At 44.0% G+C, this 17,562-nt stretch overlaps 1 protein-coding gene across 1 annotated transcript in view; it reads right to left on the minus strand.

Annotated features, from left to right (window-relative positions):
• The window catches only part of LOC109927081 (interleukin-17 receptor E), a 52,183-nt gene extending 37,660 nt beyond the window's left edge, over positions 1–14,523 (minus strand). Inside the window, exons 1-2 of the mRNA XM_048606765.1 lie at positions 14,401–14,523; positions 2,244–2,259 (exon numbers count right to left, since the gene is read on the minus strand). Coding sequence (XP_048462722.1) covers positions 2,244–2,259; positions 14,401–14,523 — 139 coding nt within the window. The remainder of the gene's footprint in view (positions 1–2,243; positions 2,260–14,400) is intronic.
• Between the last annotated feature and the right edge of the window lie 3,039 nt (positions 14,524–17,562).

Raw genomic sequence — 17,562 nt, forward strand, 5'->3', positions numbered from 1 at the left:
AAACGTCAGCTTTCCTGCTCCTCTGATGCTGCCTGGCCTGCTGTGCTCCTCTAGCTCCACACTGTGTTATCTCTGACTCCAGCATCAGCAGTTCTTACTATCTCGGAGGTGGTAGAAACAGTTTGGTTGGAGTTGAAGAATAGTTGGGAGGTATCTACAGGTAACCTACCAGTAGCTATGGTATAGGAAATAATATACAAGAAGAAATATTGGGTACTTTGAGAGATAATAATGGCAATAATTAATGGGTGATTTCAATCTCTATATGAACTGTAAAATTCAAATTAGTAATTGTAGCTTGGATGAGGAGTTCATAGAAAGCTTTAACTTAGTTTCTTAGAGTAGCATGTTCTGGAACTGAGCAGAGAGCAAATTATTTTAGACTTGCAATCGTGTAATACGGCAGGATTAATTAATAACCTCAGAGTAAAGGCACCTTTGGGTACCAGTGATTGTATTATGATTGAAGTTAAAATCTAATTTGAAAGTGAAAGGTGGCTCTAAAAATAATATTTTTAAGCCTAAATAAGGGCAACTATGCGGGTGTGAAAGCTGAGCTAGATGAAGTGAACTGAGATATTGGACTGGCAGACAGATCAGTAGAGATTTAAAGGAAGAAGCACTTCCCCACTTATTTGGTGCTTAAGGAAAAATCCAAGCAGTGGATCCATGATCTGTGGTTAACTAAAGTAGCTGAGGAGAACATCACAACACAAATCATAACCCTGGACCATTAAATGATATTCTGAACTGTGAATGGCAACTTATTTTTTGAAAGGTGGATTGATACAGACCAGATGACTGAGGATATAACTTCATTGGCTGTGTGGAGAGGAATTAAGAGGCCATAAGATGCAGAAGCAGAAGGTCAGCTTTTAGCCCACCAGGGCTGCACTGCCATTAGGTGAGATCCGGCTGATGTGATAATCCTCAACTCCTATTTCCTGTCTTTTGCCTATAACCCTTCATCTCCTCGCTGATCTAAAATGTTTATCTCATCCTTGAGTATACTTAATGACCCAGCCTCAACAGCCCTCTACAGTCAAGAATTCCACAGATTCACAACAGAAAAAAAGATTTCATCATTTTATTTTGAATGAACAGCCCCTTATTTTGAGATTATGCCCTCTTTCCTCACAGTGGGGGAAAAAGGACTCAGCATCCACCCAGTCAAGCCTAAGAATCTTAGATGTTTCAATCTCAGAATCCTTACAGTGTGGAAGTCGGCCATTCAGCCCATCAAGTCCACCCCACCCTACCCAGACTACTCCTTACCCTATACCTGCAACGCCGATCCACCTAACCTTCCACATCTTTGGACAGTGGGAGGAAACCAGAGCACCCAGAGAAGACCCACGTAGACATGGGGAGAATGTGAAAACTCCACACAGACAGTTGGATGAGGCTGGAATCAAACCCAGGTCCCCGGCACCATGAGGCAGCAGTGCTAACTACTCTGCCACCTTGTCGCCTGTTCTGCTCCTCTGATGCTGCTTGGCCTGCTGTGTTCATCCAGCTCGACACCTTGTTATCTCAAATAAGGCTGCCACTCTTTTGGTGTATGAATCCAAGCGTTCTCTGCCTCAGGTGGTAGTGGAGGGAGAGGAATATATTTAAGACAGATATGAAAAGGTTCTTGTTAGATAAGGGAATCAAGAGTTGTTGGGGAGAGATGGGTACGTGGGATTCAGACCACAAGCAGAACAGCTTACTGAATGACAAGCATGCTTAAAAAGGGCCAAATGACATACTTCTACTCTGCATATGACTCTGTATAGAGTTAATTGGCTTGTGAATTTAAAAAAAGGTCCATTAGATGCCTTATTCTCACCCAACACATGTCTCTGTTTATGCCTGCATTCTGTAAAGCTCTTTAAGCATCTGTTTGTCTACAAAATCCTAGAGAAGTGTTGGACCAGAAAGACTAAATGCCACACTTCGCTGACCTACTGCCAAAAGTAAATTGAACTATATAATGTACTGGAAGCCATAATATATTCACAACAAAATTAAAGCAATTTATTATCCATGGAGGATCAGCCCTAGGTTTTTGGCAGCAAAGTATAATTCCACAAGGCCCAGCCTACATTTTGATGAACTGCACCCTCATGATATTACAGGCTTGGCAAGGAATGCATTTATATGCATAGTTAGAATGGCTAGGGAATAAGCAAATGCAAACATTTTTAACAATTAGTTGGGAAATAAACAATTGCACAAAGATTAACTAGAAAAACACCTACCTATATCAAGAGGTTCCTGTGGGGAAAAAAGCAGAAATATTTGTTTTAGTCACTTCACCTTCATATTTCACATTTCAAATAAAGGTAACAGACATTGATAATAAAGCTTTTTTTTAAACCAATTATGTCACATTTATGAATGTATTTATGTGTATTAAAAGATGTAAGATGGGGTAAAGCTCTTTATCGTCTCACTCAATATGTTCAGGGCATAATAAGGCATCCTGCACACCTCAATCCACTAAAGAGGAAACCCTTGGAGTTACAGTGAATGGTTTGATTCTACAAAACAGATATCTATACCTTCAATATCCCGCTTCAAAACATTAACTTTAGAATCCTCATAGTTCTCACACGTGCGGGACTTAAAAGGAAGATTCCCTGGATCTAAGCCCCGACTTTTAGAGGTTGTATTTGACCACTATGACTGGTTCCTAATGCTACTGAGAAACACTGGTTGAGAAGGTTTAAATAGAATCACTCAAATTGTAACGCACTGCACACAGTCTCTTGTCGAACAGGATGTGTGATTTGCAGAACAGAATTATTTCCTGGAAAAAGACTTTTTTCTCTCTCTTCCAGAACTAAAAACACAAAACAAACCCAAACCAGTGACTCCTCGTGGAAAAGGTGCAGTTGTTTGGGCAGGTCAACACTGTTTTCCTCTGTTATTGTCATGGTATTTAAATAGATTTCCAACACTCATTGAAATGCTTTTATTGCACACACATTAGACAATTCGGTGAAATGTTTATGAGTCAACGCCTTCAGCAGACTAAGTAAAAAGAAGAAAAATGTGAAAATTTAGGAGAAAATAAAGAACACAGATGACTCAGCCAACTGAGATGGTGAGTAGCTGAAATTTAAATAAGAGGCAGGAATGAGAAAAGCACATACAACCCATTGACATTCATCCAGAAACATAACCATTTCAGCCAGAGATCCAACTGCATTTGAATTCTCTCCTTAATAGTGCCAATCCAAATTAGCAGATTACACCAAAATTGCATTACTCTTAGACTTCAGTATGACTGATGAAGAGTGGTCATATCACAATAAAAATGTTAAGTGTTTCTCACTCCATGAATGATGCCTGACAAACCCAGTTTCTCCAGCATTCTCGGCTTTAATATTTTGATAATAAATCAGGTTTGAATCTTACCTAGGCAGCTAGTGGAACTTCAGTTTAATTCATAAATCCGGAATATCATGTTAGTCTCAGTAATGGTGACCATAACAACAATAAGTCAATTCTTGTAAAACCCATTTTGTTCACTAATGCTCTTTGGGGAGGGAAATCAGCCATCCTTTCCTGGTCTGGCCTACATGCAACTCAAAACTCACAACAACGTGATTAGTCATGCACACTCAATGAAACTGCCTAGTGAGTCACTCAGTTGTATCAAACTGCTACAAAGTTTGATAAAAGGAACAAAACTGGAGAGATCTCAGCATCAACCAAAGGCACTGGAAATGACAAAGGTACATACACAGCCCTGTTGACCCTCGAAAGCCCACCATACTAACAGCTGGGGGCTTGTGTCAAAATTTGGGAGATTTGGCCAAAAGATTTGTCAAGCAGCAACTATATGGTATGGTTCCATGAACACGTCCCGGAGGTGGAGACTGCAGTGGTGTGCAGTTGGGAGGGGCTTGCCCTGGAAGTACTCAACATTGACTCCAGACCCCACAAAGATTCTTGGAACTAGGTCAAATGTAGGAAAGGAAACTTCCTGTCGAATACGACCTACCAGGCACTAACACCCTTCCCCTCCTTATGAGGCAAAAGGCTGGTAAAAATCAATTTTCCATTATGTGGAACAGCAATGGAAGCAGCATTGAAGATGACAAGGGCAGACAATGTACTCTGGGTGGGACTTTAATGTCCATCACTAGGAGCAGCTTAGCAGAATAACTACAGATTGAACTTGCTAAAGGTCATAGCTGCTGGACTGAGCTTGCGGATCAACAAGAGGGACCTCGGCCTTATCAATCTACCTGTAACAAACGCATCTGTCCATCACACAAACCACATGGGCCATCAGCAGCAGAATTGTATTCAACCACAAGGTTCTGCATTTACCTCAATCTCCCATTCATATCAAGCCAGGGACCAACCCTGATTCAAAGAGGAGTGCAGGAGGGTACACCAGGAGCAGCACAAGGCATATGTAAAATGAGATGCCAAACTGGTGAAGCTACACAGGAGCCAAACAACATGGGAAGCCCAGGGCAGGTTGTCGGTTTTCGTCACTCGTAGGAACTTGACGCTCTCAAACTTCTCAACCTCTGCTCTGTTGATGTAGATGAGGGGAGCACAGGAGGGTCTGAGAATGCATCTTTGGCGGGGGAGGGCGTCCAGTATTCAGTGTTGTCTGTCTTCACTGATTGTGGTGTATGGGTCAGGAAGCTGAGGATCCAGTTGCAGAGTGGGGAGCTGAGACCTGGGTCTTGGAGTTTTGAGATCAGTCTAGAGGGGATAGTGGTGTTGAAGGTGGAGCTGCAGTCAATGAGTGGGAGATATGAGTAGGTATCTTTTTGTTGTCCAGATGTTCCAGGGATGAGTGCAGGGCTAGGGAAATGGCATTCACTGTGGACCTGTTGCATCAGTGGGCAAATTGCCAGAAAAGAAGTCTCCAAAAGCAGCATCCAGCTTTATCTGATGACAGGAGGTGTGTGATTCCTGCAAATAGCTGCCTCCTCATCAGTACTGCCTGTGGCAGGAGGGTGGGGTAGAAACTCGTGGGTGTCCCACAGAGTCAGAAATGGCAAGAGGGCCCAAATTGTGCCTCTTGGATCGTCAACCACCAGAACCAGGTCTGCTCAAAACCTGCAAAGGATAGTGAGGCAGCACTAAGTTGACAGCATCATCCACCATTTGATTTTGGTTGCGCTATAATTCTGTTTTTTTTTGCAAAGGGATAAGTAGCAACACAAAGAGTAACACAACTAACTCAAAGTGAGAAAAGGACCTGCAGGTTAAAACGTTACGACCATTAGAATAATTAACACAGGCTCTCGGCGGGCTACCGTGTGACAGAATAGATTAGGCTGTTCATTACAAGGCCAAATAGTTGTTCATTACTGGAACATAATCATTGTGGTTAACGTTAATTTGCTCTTTACTGTAAGCTGAGCCCAGCGAATATGAAGGGTTTTAACTCCCAGTAACCACAGACAAAAATCAGGTCAATTTAAACTGCAGCAAATCACTTTCTGACAAGTGTATCAGAGAGTAACAGTTGGGTGACATGACACTGATCCTGTTGGTGAATGGTAATATTAAGAAGCATAACATAAGCCTATAGAATCACAGAATAATTAGAGCACGGCAAGAGGCCATTCAACTGGTTGTGTGTGCTGGCTCTGCACATGAACAACTTGCCCTGTGTTAGCATCACCTCCGCTTCACAACTTTCCTATAACCCTGCAAATTTTCTCATTTTGATTAATTATCCAAGTCCCTTTTGAAAAAGCTGAATTGCCTCCACCGCAATGCATTCCTGGAAAGCCTAGAAACCTAGAGAGTGCTCCTTGATGCAAGGCAAGTGGTGAGGTGATCCTCATCAGGGGACAGTTGAAGTCATTAGGTAGATGCCAATCTTCTGCCCAGAATTGAAGAGTTTAAAATAGTACAGGTCATGAACATGTCAGGAACGCCTGGGCACCATGTTAACCACCTGCCTGTCAGCATGGCCCCAATTCTCGGCTCGGCTGTTGAACACTGAGAGCTGTCATTGAGAAGGAGAATGGTTGATGTACAAGTGAAAGGCAGGGGAGGATGCGACAAAGCACCTGTTAAGCATTGGATGTTCATTGACATTAGACAATCTGAACTTTAACTATGAAGTATGCATCAATCTCCTTAACTGGCAAGTTGCTCATGCTCCAGAAAATCTGCATTGGAAAAGTTAAGTTCAACAGAATGTTCAAATCAATTGAACATACAGACACACACTGCTACATTAATTTCTCTCCCAGGTACAATACTGATCATGCTGACTCTAGCAAACAGACAAACCTCAGAGACCAGATCTACTTTTACTTCACACCTGATCACAATTCCTTCATTCTTGACTGTTAAATTTCTGCCCTAATTTTCAAAGCTCTCCATCATTTGGAGTTCATTTTGAGTCAGTTCTGAACTTGCTTTAAACTAACTTATAAATTGCTTCATTATCCTTCCACCACGTGCCTGTTCACAATGGATTATCACCATCTATTTTGCATTCATAACTCTCCTGTACTAGCATTCCCTTTGTCTTTAGCTCTGGGCACCTTCACCATCTGTTTTACTTGCTCCTTGACCCGCTTTGTCAACAGCATTAAAGCCATAATTTTCCAGCCTCCATCAATTCCAAACTAGCAGCAGGTTGGAAATAAAACATCAGCTCTGTAGAGAGAGGAACAGAGGTTGTCAAAAGGTTGTCGTAGAATTAGCAGGAATAGGCCATTTAGCCCAACTGGTCTGTGCCAGCATTAATGTTGCAAGTGAACCTCTATTCACTCTACACAAAGACAGAAGCTACTGGAAATGCTCAGCAGGTCTGGCAACATCTGTGAAGAAAAGATCAGAGTTAACGTTTCGGCTCCTGTGACCCTTCCTCAGCACGCTAACAACGTTAACTGATTTTTTCTTCACAGATGCTGCCAGACCTGCTGAGCTTTTCCAGCAACTTCTGTTTTTATTCCTGATTTACAGCATCTGCAGTTCTTTTGGTTTTTATTCTCCATTTACTCGACTTCGTCCACACCTATCAGCATTTTCTCTCATTTCTTTCCGCTTCACATACTTATCTAGCTTCAAATCACTTGCTTGTTGTTGCATTCCTTTCGTGCAAAAGTAATTAAACATATTTCTGTTTTTCTTAGGGTATTTGTTTATTGGTGCATTAAGAAATCAAATCTAAGCTTGAGATTTTGATTTTATTTCTTCCATCTGTGAATAAGTGTCTTTGGCAAGACCAGCAATTAATTGCCCATCTCTCTTTGTTGGATGAAGCTGGTGGTGTAGTCCATGCATACAAACATAAGAATTAGGAGCAGGAGTGGGCCATTCACCCCCTTGAACCTGCTTCACCATTCAATAAGATCATAGCTGACCTGACTGCAAACTCAAGTGCTCATTCCCACCTACCCCGATAACCTATCACCCTCTTGCTTAACCTACCTCTGACCTAAAAACATTCAAGCACTCCGCTTCTGCTATATGACATAGGTGCACCCACAGAGCTGTTAGGAAAGGGATTTGCAGGATTTAGACCAACAACAGAGGAGGAATGGTAACATGGTGCCATGTTAGGATGCCATGTGCTATTTCGTTTGACACACACACACACAAAGTTTCCCTCTTGGGGAAATAGTTGGGAAGCGTTAGAAGAATTAGTAGATTGTAAACCTTCTGATATGTGTCTTAGAAGGAACTTGCACATGGCTGTGTTCTCAATCATCTGCTCGTTTTACAACATTGAGCAATTTTGCTTTCACTTTGACTAAATTCCTTCTACTTTTCAATGACACCAGCTACATTCTACACTCACCACATCAACAACAGGTAGGTCAAGCACAAAACCTTGCAAGGTACCAGCAGTTTGCAACCATCTCCAGATATTTTTCTAGTCAACCGGTTTAGAGATGTTACTACACAACTCTAAAACAGGTGGGAATTGAACCCAGGCCTCCTGGCTCAGAAGTAGGGACAATACTACTGTGCCATAACATCCCTTACAACCACCTCTGTGAGAAAAGCTGCTTCAAAAACAAAAGAGCATTTTCATTTCCCAGTGTTTTGCACAATTGACAGGAAATTGACGGCTCAGTGGTACCATCACTAGACTATTAATCCAAAAACTCAGCTAACATTCTGGGGACCCAGTTTCGAATCCTGCCATGGCAGATGTTGGAACTTGAACTCAATTAAAGAAAATCTGGAATTAACAATCTACTAATGGCCATTAAACCCTACTCGATTGTCAGAAAAACCCATTTGACACCTGCCAACCTCACTTGGTCTCATGTGACTCCAACCCACAGCATTTTGGTTGACTCTAAACTGCCCTCTGGGCAATAAATGCTGGTGCAGCCTTTGATGAGCATGCCCCATGAATGAATAAAAAAAAAAGTGTCTGTTCTCCATGCCAACGAAGACAAAGCACTTGAGCCATTCACTGTTTCGATTTCAGTTTACCCAATTCATTCTAAATCCATGACCCTCTTTGATATATTTGGTGTGACCTAAAGTAGCATTAAGTCAGTGACTATCCCTCACTTAACTACAAAGCATGTGCTCCCACTCAATAGTATCAATCACCACAAAGTCTCATCAAAGGGGTGGTACGGTAGCTCAGTGGTTAGCACTGCTGCCTCACAATGCCAGGGACCCAGGTTCAATTCCACCCTCAGACAACTGTCTGTGTGGAGGTTGCATGTTCTCCCTGTGTCTGCATGGGTTTCCACTGGGTGCTCTGGTTTCTTCCCACAATTCAAACATGTGTAGGTTAAGTGAATTGGCCAAGCTAAATTGACCATAGTGTTCAGGGATGTGTAGGTTTAGGTGTGTTAGCCATGGGAAATGCAGGGTTATGGGGATGGGTCTAGCTGGGATGCTCTTCGGAGGGTTGGCATGGACTTGTTGGGCCGAAGGACCTGTTTCCACACTGTAGGGATTCTACGATTCTCTGAAGAAGTGAAAATGGACGGACCACCCGATATTGACCTAGGCTCTAGAACAAACGACAACAGACACAGCCCTGACAACTCTGCAAAGTCCTCCTTTCTAACATCTAGGGGCTGGTACCACGTTTGGGAGAACTGTCTCACATACTAGTCAAGCAACAGCCTGATATGGTCGCAAGCATGGAATCGTACCCAAAAGAGCATGTCCCAGGCATAACCATCACCTTACCTGGATATATGCTGACAGACCCTGAGGTAACGGCACAGAGGTATACTGTCAGAAGAGAGTTGCCCTGGGAGTCCTCAACATTGACTCTGGGCCCCATAAAGTCTCATAGCTTCAGGTTAAACATGGGAAAGGAAGCCTCCTGCTGATTACCACATACCATGCTGAACATCACTTGGAGTAAGCACTGAGAATGACAAGGGCATAGACTGTAATCTGGGTGAGGGATTTCAGTGTACGCCACCAAGATTGGCTCAGCAGCAGTACTACTGATCGAGCTGGTTGGGTCCTAAAGGACATAGCTGCTAGACTGGGTCTGCGGCAGGTGGTGAGGGAACCAAGAAAAGGGAGAAACATACTGGATCTCATCCTTACCAATTTGCCCACTGCAGATATATTCACGACAGTATCGGTAAGAGTGACCACCGCATAGTCCTTGTGGAGACAAAGTCCCACCTTCACATTGAGGATACCCTCCATCATGTTGTCAAGTAGATGCCAGTGATGTAGCTGCCCAGTTTGGGTTCTGCAAGGGCCACCTCCTGACCTCAGTATAGCCTTGGTTCAAACATGAACAAAAAGAGCTGAATCCCAGAGGCGAGGTGAAAGTGACAGCCCTTAATATCAAGGCCACATTCGACCATGTGTGGCATCAAGGCGCCCTAACAAACCTGGCATCAATGGTTATCAGGGACAAACTCTCTGCTCGTTGGAGTCATACCTGATATATAGGAAAATGGTTGTGGTTATTGGAGGTCAGTTATCTCAGCTCCAGGACATCTCTGCAAGAGTTCCTCAGGGTAGTGTCCAAGACCCAACCATCTTCTACTATTGCATCAATTACCTTCTCTCCTTCATAAGGTCAGAAGTGGGAATGTTCACTGATGATTGCACAATGTTCAGTACCATTCGCAACTCCTCGGATACTGAAGCAGTCCATGTTCAAATGCTACAAGAGTTGGACATAATCCAGGCTTGGATTGACAAGTGACATTTGCGTCACACAAATGCCAGTCTATGAACATCACCAATAAGAGACAAGCTAACCACTGCCCCTTGACATTCAACAGTGTTACCATCACTGAATCCCCCACTATCATCATCCTTGAGGGTTATGAGTGACCAGAAACTCAACTAGACTCACCACAAACACAACGGCTACAACAGCAAGTCAGGGGCTAGGAATGCTGCAGCAAGTAAGTCAGGTCTGGACTCCCAAAAGCCTGTTCACCATCTACAAGGCATAAGTCACGAGTGTGATGGAATACTCCCCACTTGCCTGGATGAGTGCAGTTCCAACAATGCTCAAGAAGCTTGACACCATCCAGGACCAGATAGCGATTGGCATCACATCCACAAACATTCACTCCCTTCACTATCGATGCTCAGTACACACTGCTGCTACTATCTACAAGATTTGCTGCAGAAATTCACCAAAGGTCCTAGACAGTATCTTTTAAATCCACCACCAAATCCATCTAGAAGGACAAGGGCAGCAGATACATGGGAACACCACCACCTGCATTTCCAAGCCACTCACCGTCGGAACTTGGAAATACATTGCTGTTCCTTCACTGTTGCTGGGTCAAAGTTCTGGGATTCCCTCCATAAGGGTATTGTGGGTCCACCTACAGCAGGTGGACTGCAGTGGTTCAAGAAGGCAGCTCACCACCACCTTCTCAAGGGCAACCAGGAATGGACAATAAATGCTGGCCCAGCTACCACGAGTGAATAAAAAACACTGGCATTAACAAATAGAAGACAAAAGGATTGGGTGTGACATTAAAAATAGCCCCAGGAAAATACATTACAATGAAAATTGATGCCAAAGATCTCTTTGGTGGTTTAATTCAAGCCAAGCGACGACATAAAGCTAGAGCTTGTTTACTTATTCAAAAACAAAATATTGTGTATATGGAATATCTGAGATAAAGACAAAAGATGTGGAAGTATCAGCACATCTAGCTGTATCCACACAGAGAAAAAGAGATCTGGATTAGATCAGGAAGGCTGACATTTCGGGCCTAGAGGGTCTAGGCCCGAAACGTCAGCCTTCCCGCTCCTATGATGCTGCTTGGCCTGCTGTGTTCATCCAGCTCTACACCTTGTTATCTCAGATTTTCCAGCAGTTCCTACTATCTCTGGATTAGATCACTAACTTTTCATCCTGGCCCATCTCCTTTTCTCTGATCTACACATCTCCCTCTTGACATTTACTTCAAGTGAAATGGAAATAAGGCCACAGAACCAGCAGCAAAATTACAAGATACTAAATAAAGTTCCAGCACTTCACAGGTTTTGTTTCGCTTCCAATTTCAAGGAAAGCTGAACTTGACATAAAATCTAGTCAGTTAATGATTGACACTCTGAGCACCTAGTTAGGGCTTCAATTCCCGCAATTCCATCATGTTTCCAGCTGAAATCACATTTTTGTGCTTTGATGTTTGTGGATTGGCTTTTGCTGCATTCAATGATTTCACTTTCTTAAGGAAGAATTTTTTCACCCAGGGGACAGTGAGTATCTGGAACTCACTGCCAGAAAGGATGGTAAACAGAGGAGCCATCTGGGACCAGAGTGGGATAGGTGCTTGAAGGAGGTGGATAGGATTGATGACTAGTGCAGATATGATAGACCAAAGAGCCTTTTTCCATATTGTAAAACTCACTTTTCCTGTAACTTTAGACCTTGAATACACCTGTCAACCAATCTTTCTTATTGCGGTGATTCATTTAGAAAAATAATTTATTGTTCAATAACTTGGTTGGAAAATGTTTTGTCCAGCATAGAACTGAGCAATAAAGCTCAATAAGGTCCTTTCTGGCTGCAAATGAAGCTTAACACAGGCTTGAACTCAAAATTGAGACTGACAATTTTAGATGCGAACCTTTGCCTTTATCTTGTCCTTTTTTTGCTGCTTTGTTTCATTGGGCTGATCTTGTTGTTTCTGTTCTATCCCTGCATGTTGCATTCAAATAGTTTTTAATGTAGCCATTCATGCCTCATTTGCATCTAACTTTTCTTATCTTACCATAACCACTAACAAACTCTGACCTGTTGCATCAAGAAATCTTTCATTATTTAATCTCCCCAGCTCTGTATGACGTCACAGAACTTTCCTTTTGTACTTCCATAGCCTCTCTTCTTACTTTGTCTTAAAAACATGATTTTGTGGCTATAAAAGGCCAAGAATTCTGCACGACTAGCCCACCTCAATTCCCCAAAGCACGTCCACCCGCTACAAGGTACCCATCAGGAATGTGGGATAGAATATGCTCCACTTGCCTGGATGGGTACCACTCCAACAACATACAAAAAGCATGACAGCATCCAGGACGGAGCACCTGTTTGATTGGCACCCCGTCCACCATCTTCAACATTCACTCTCTTAGCCATTGGTGCTCAGTGGCGGCAGTGTATGCCATCTACAATTGGCACTGCAACAACTCACCAAGGTTCCTTCAACAGCACCTTCCAATGCCACAACCTCTGCCTTCTAGAAGGACAAAGACAACAGCTACAATGGGAACATGAGATGTACAATAAATGCTAGCTCAGCCCACAATGCTTCATTAGTGTGGAGACACATCACAGGTTCAGCTCACCAGCTTCAGACCACAGCAATGACTCTTGGCCACAAACAGATTCAATCGCCACTGCTCAGACAACACCATCAGAAATCACATTTATATTAAAATGATTTAGGTTTCAGCTTTGAGCCCACTCAAGCCATAAATTGACTGATATTGTAGTTGAAACATCATCAATTTTGTGAAGTAGATTGAAACTCTTCACCTGCCCACTTGTAAGAGAATAACACGTAACCCCATGACTCCTGTACATATTTGGTAAATGCCTGTTCATACTCCTGTCCAGACTGTGCCACTTCTTCCTTATTTCAATACAAGTCCAGTATTTTTGGAGGTGAAGGTCCCAAATAAGATTTGCAAAGTATCCTTACATTGCACTGCGTTTCTCATTATTTGATTAGATATAGGATGTTTTTCCCTGGTGTCTCACAATTCTGCATTGGTTATTTTTCCTCTTTGCCTCAGTTTCAGAATGTACAATCTCCAATATTGCTTGTTGTATCACATTGTAATGTCTTCTGTGATTTGCACCCAGATATGCAATGTTACAACAGGACAGTCAGCTCTTGCACTTGTCAGTAGATGATATTGAAGCATAAACATCATAAAATGCTAGTCAATTTCATAACTTTTCTCTGGATTATAAAAACACACAGCACTATTTCTCATTTCCATATCGGATAATTTCTGCATCCCCCAGTAAGGCTAAGATGGTTCTTCCCTTTACTTCATCTCTTTTGGGCGGCACGGTGGCTCACAGCACCAAAGACCGGGGTTCAATTCCAGCCTCGGGCGACTGTCTGTGTGGAGTTTGCACATTCTCCTCAAGTCTGCGTGAGTTTCCTCCCACAGTCCAAAAATGTGCAGTTTAGGTGAATTGGCCATGCTAAATTACCCTAGATTAGGTGGATTATAGGGGGATGAGTCTGCGTGGGATGCTCTGAGGTTGGGTGTGGACTTGTTGGGCCCAAGGGCCTGTTTCCACACTACAGGGATTCTATGATTCTCTCTCCTATTGGTTTCCACAGGGGCCTTCTTTTTACCCTTTGAATATACGAGATGATTGGCTATCCTTTTAATGTAGACAGCAAACCGGGGCTCTTCTGGTGCAGAGGAAGAGTCCCTAACTCTGAGCCAAGAGGCCCGGGTCCAAGTCCCATCTACTCCGGAGGTGTGTCATAACATTTCTGAACAGACTGATTTTAAAAAAGTATGGTAAACCGTTCCTCATCCACTTAACGTGCACAGGAGTCATTTATTAACTCTTTAAATAGTGTACTTACTCAGGTACCTTTGGGTACAAGGTAAATACAGAAGACTCAGTCCTCAGTACATTCAGAACACACACTTATCCTACAATAATAGAGACGTCATCCTACTTGGATTATGCAAGCTACGAACCTTCAGTCCCTTATCATTGTACAGTCTTGCATATATCTACAAAAATACATCAGGCGGGATAAGAATGAAGGCACAGTGAGTGTTACCTACTTATAAGTATTTGACGTGGGATTAATTAAAATATGATTTAATATTTTCTGGTAGGTAAATGGGATTTGTGCAGTGTGATCGAAGGGCCTGTTTTTATGCTGTAGACTAAGTGTTGTTAGTTTGTCTAGAGCATTCTTTTCCCCCCCAGCCCCCCATAGTAAAGCAGTAGGACTTTACCTGCTGTCCCCCTGAGTCGCCGTATGCAGTCCGCCTGGTGATTTTCCTCACCTCGCTGCGGCCCCTACAGAGAACCGAGCTCACCAAACACAGCGAGAACAAGTATCTGCAAACGGAACCCATTGAAACTCCGCCGAAAGTCATTACAGGCAAAGTGCCCTCGCGTTCAGGGGCAAGGCTCTTCAGCGTGTGGCTAAGGAACCTGTGGGTCGTTCTGACGCTGTTGGAAACATTCTCTCTTCGCGCACTACGAAAGCAGAGGAACCTGAACACCGAACCATCAGCACCAGCACAGAGTGCCGGCACACACATACCCTCGCTCAAGATTTCTTAAAGGGGCAGTGCCCGAGTCAGCTTTGTGCCTGACTACTCTGAAAAGCAAGAAGATCAGCCTGCAGGGAATCCTACGACTAACAACGTGCAAGCTTACACATGGGTCTGATGAATCATATGTAGCCAAAAGTAATCATTCAGGGATTGGGTCCTGTAACTAGATTCCATTGCAAGGCAATGCGTTCAAGTTACTTTGATTTTCTTTTCCTTGTGTGTTCGAGGGAGGGGTGGTTTGGACTTATTTTCTAGACAATGTTTTCCCCTTTTCTTCAGCTTCCCCTTCTTACACTACCTGTTTGAGTCACTTAACCAGACAAGCTGCATACCACAATCTGGGTTGCAAGTTGTCAAAAGTCACGAAAAATACTCAACCCTAACTGGCTGATAAAAAGGGACTAGGGAACCCACAAAACAAAAGTGAGAACAGATCTTACACAACCTGTCCATCTTCTCTCACCTCATTGACCGCTCCCTACCTACACTCACCTATTACCATCCCACCTACCTTCCCCAGCCCCACCCCTCCTCTCTATTTATTTCCCAGATCCCTTCCCCCTCCCCCATTTCTGAAGAAGGGTCCCAACCCGAGAAGTTAACTTTCCTGCACCTTAAATGCTGCCTGGCCTGCTGTATTCTTCCAGCTCCACACTGTGATGTCTTTGACTCCAGCATCTGCAGTTCTTACTATGTCTGACTGAGAACAAATCCCCCATCTGTTTCTACCCTTACCATCATGAGAAATGATGCTGATGCTGCTCGGCACTTTTCTGCCCAATAGAACACATTGGCAGGAGTGAAGGGGAATGTTGCATATGCCATTGAGAATGGCCTGTAGTGCAGGGGGTTCAAAGAAACATTTAATACTGTTCAGAAGCACTTTGCACCCATGAGAAGGAAAAGCTCCACCTCACAGAAAGAACAGCCATGGGCATCTAAGGAAGTAGGCGACAAAATCCAATTAAAAGGAAGGGCTTAAAAAGAAACAAAACACAGTACAGATCCCACAGAATGGGACAAATACAGAAAGCAGCAAAGGGACAAAAAGCTGCTTGTAGGAACAATTAAAAAGGATTAGGACAGGAAACTTGCAAGGGACATAAAAGACAATAAGAGATTTATAGTTATATAAAGAGAAAACGGCTGGGTAAAAGTACTTTGTTTCAGAGATAGTAGGAACTGCAGATGCTGGAGAATCTGAGATAACAAGGTGTAGAGCTGGATGAACGCAGCAGGCCAAGCAGCATCAGAGGAGCAGGAAGGCTGACATTTTGGGCCTAGACCCTTCTTCAGAAATGGGGTAGGGGAAGGGGTTTCTGAAATAAATAGGGAGAGAGGGGGAGGCGGATAGAAGATGGATAGAGGAGAAGATAGGTGGAGAGGAGACAGACAGGTCAAAGAGGCGGGGATGGAGCCAGTAAAGGTGAGTGTAGATGGGGAGTTAGGGAGGAGATAGGTCAGTCTAGGGAGGACGGACAGGTCAAGGGGGCGGGATGAGGTTAGTAGGTAGGAGATGGGGGTGCGGCTTGAGGTAGGAGGAGGGGATAGGTGGGAGGAAGGACAGGTTAGGGAGGCGGGGACAAGCTGGGCTGGTTTTGGGATGCGGTAGGGGGAGGGGAGATTTTGAAGCTTGTGAAGTCCACATTGATACCATTGGGCTGCAGGGTTCCCAAGCGGAATATGAGGTGCTGTTCCTGCAACCTTCGGGTGGCATTGTTGTGGCACTGCAGGAGGCCCAGGATGGACATGTCGTCTGAGGAATGGGAGGGGGAGTTGAACTGGTTCGCGACTGGGAGGTGCAGTTGTTTAGTGCGAACCGAGCATAGGTGTTCTGCAAAGCGGTCCCCAAGCCTCCGCTTGGTATCCCCGATGTAGAGGATGCCACAACGGGAACAGCGGATACAGTAGACCACATTAGCAGATGTGCAGGTGAACATCTGCTTGATGTGGAAAGTCTTCTTGGGGCCTGGGATGGGGGTGAGGGGGGAGGTGAAGGGGCAGGTGTAGCACTTCCTGCGGTTGCAGGGAAAAGTGCCGGGTGTGGCGGGGCCGGAGGGGAGTGTGGAGCGGACAAGGGAGTCCCGGAGAGAGTGGTCCCTCCGGAGAGCAGATAAGAGTGGGGAGGGAAAAATGTCTTTGGCGGTGGGCTCGGATTGCAGATGGCGGAAGTGTCGGAGGATGATGCGTTGGATCCGGAGGACACCTCACATACCACCCCACCAACCTCCGGATCCAGGATATTGGTGAGGCCACTATTGGAATACTGTGTTAATTCTGGTCTCCCTGTTTTAGGAAAGCTGTTGTTAAACTTGAAAGGGGTCAGAAAAGACACACAAGGATATTGCCAGGATTGGAGGGTTTGAGCTACAGAAAGAGGCCTAATAGGTTAGGGCTATTTTCCCTGGAGCATCGGAGGCTGGGGGGTGACCTTATAGAGGCTTATAAAACCATGAGGGGCATGGTTAGGGTGAATAAAGTAGGAGAGTCTAAAACTAGAGGGTATTGGTTTAAGTTGAGAGGGGAAATATTTAAAAGGGGCAAAATTTTCATGCAAAGGATGGTGCTTGTATGGAATGAGCTGCCAGAGGAAGTGGTGGAGGATGGTACAATTACAACATTTAAAAGGCATCTGGATGAGTGCATGAACAGGGAAGTTTTAGAAGGATATGGGCCAAATACTGGCAAATGGGACTAGATTAATGTAGGATACCTGGTCGGCATGGATGAGTTGGATCAAAGGGTTTGTTTCCATGCTGTACATCTCTATAACTCTATGAGAGGCAAGAAAACAAGTCTGTTTAAGCACTTTCAGAACATTGGCGTGGGTAAGAA

This window comes from Rhincodon typus, chromosome 16, assembly GCF_021869965.1.
Source record: "Rhincodon typus isolate 14 chromosome 16, sRhiTyp1.1, whole genome shotgun sequence".
NCBI lineage: Eukaryota > Metazoa > Chordata > Chondrichthyes > Orectolobiformes > Rhincodontidae > Rhincodon > Rhincodon typus.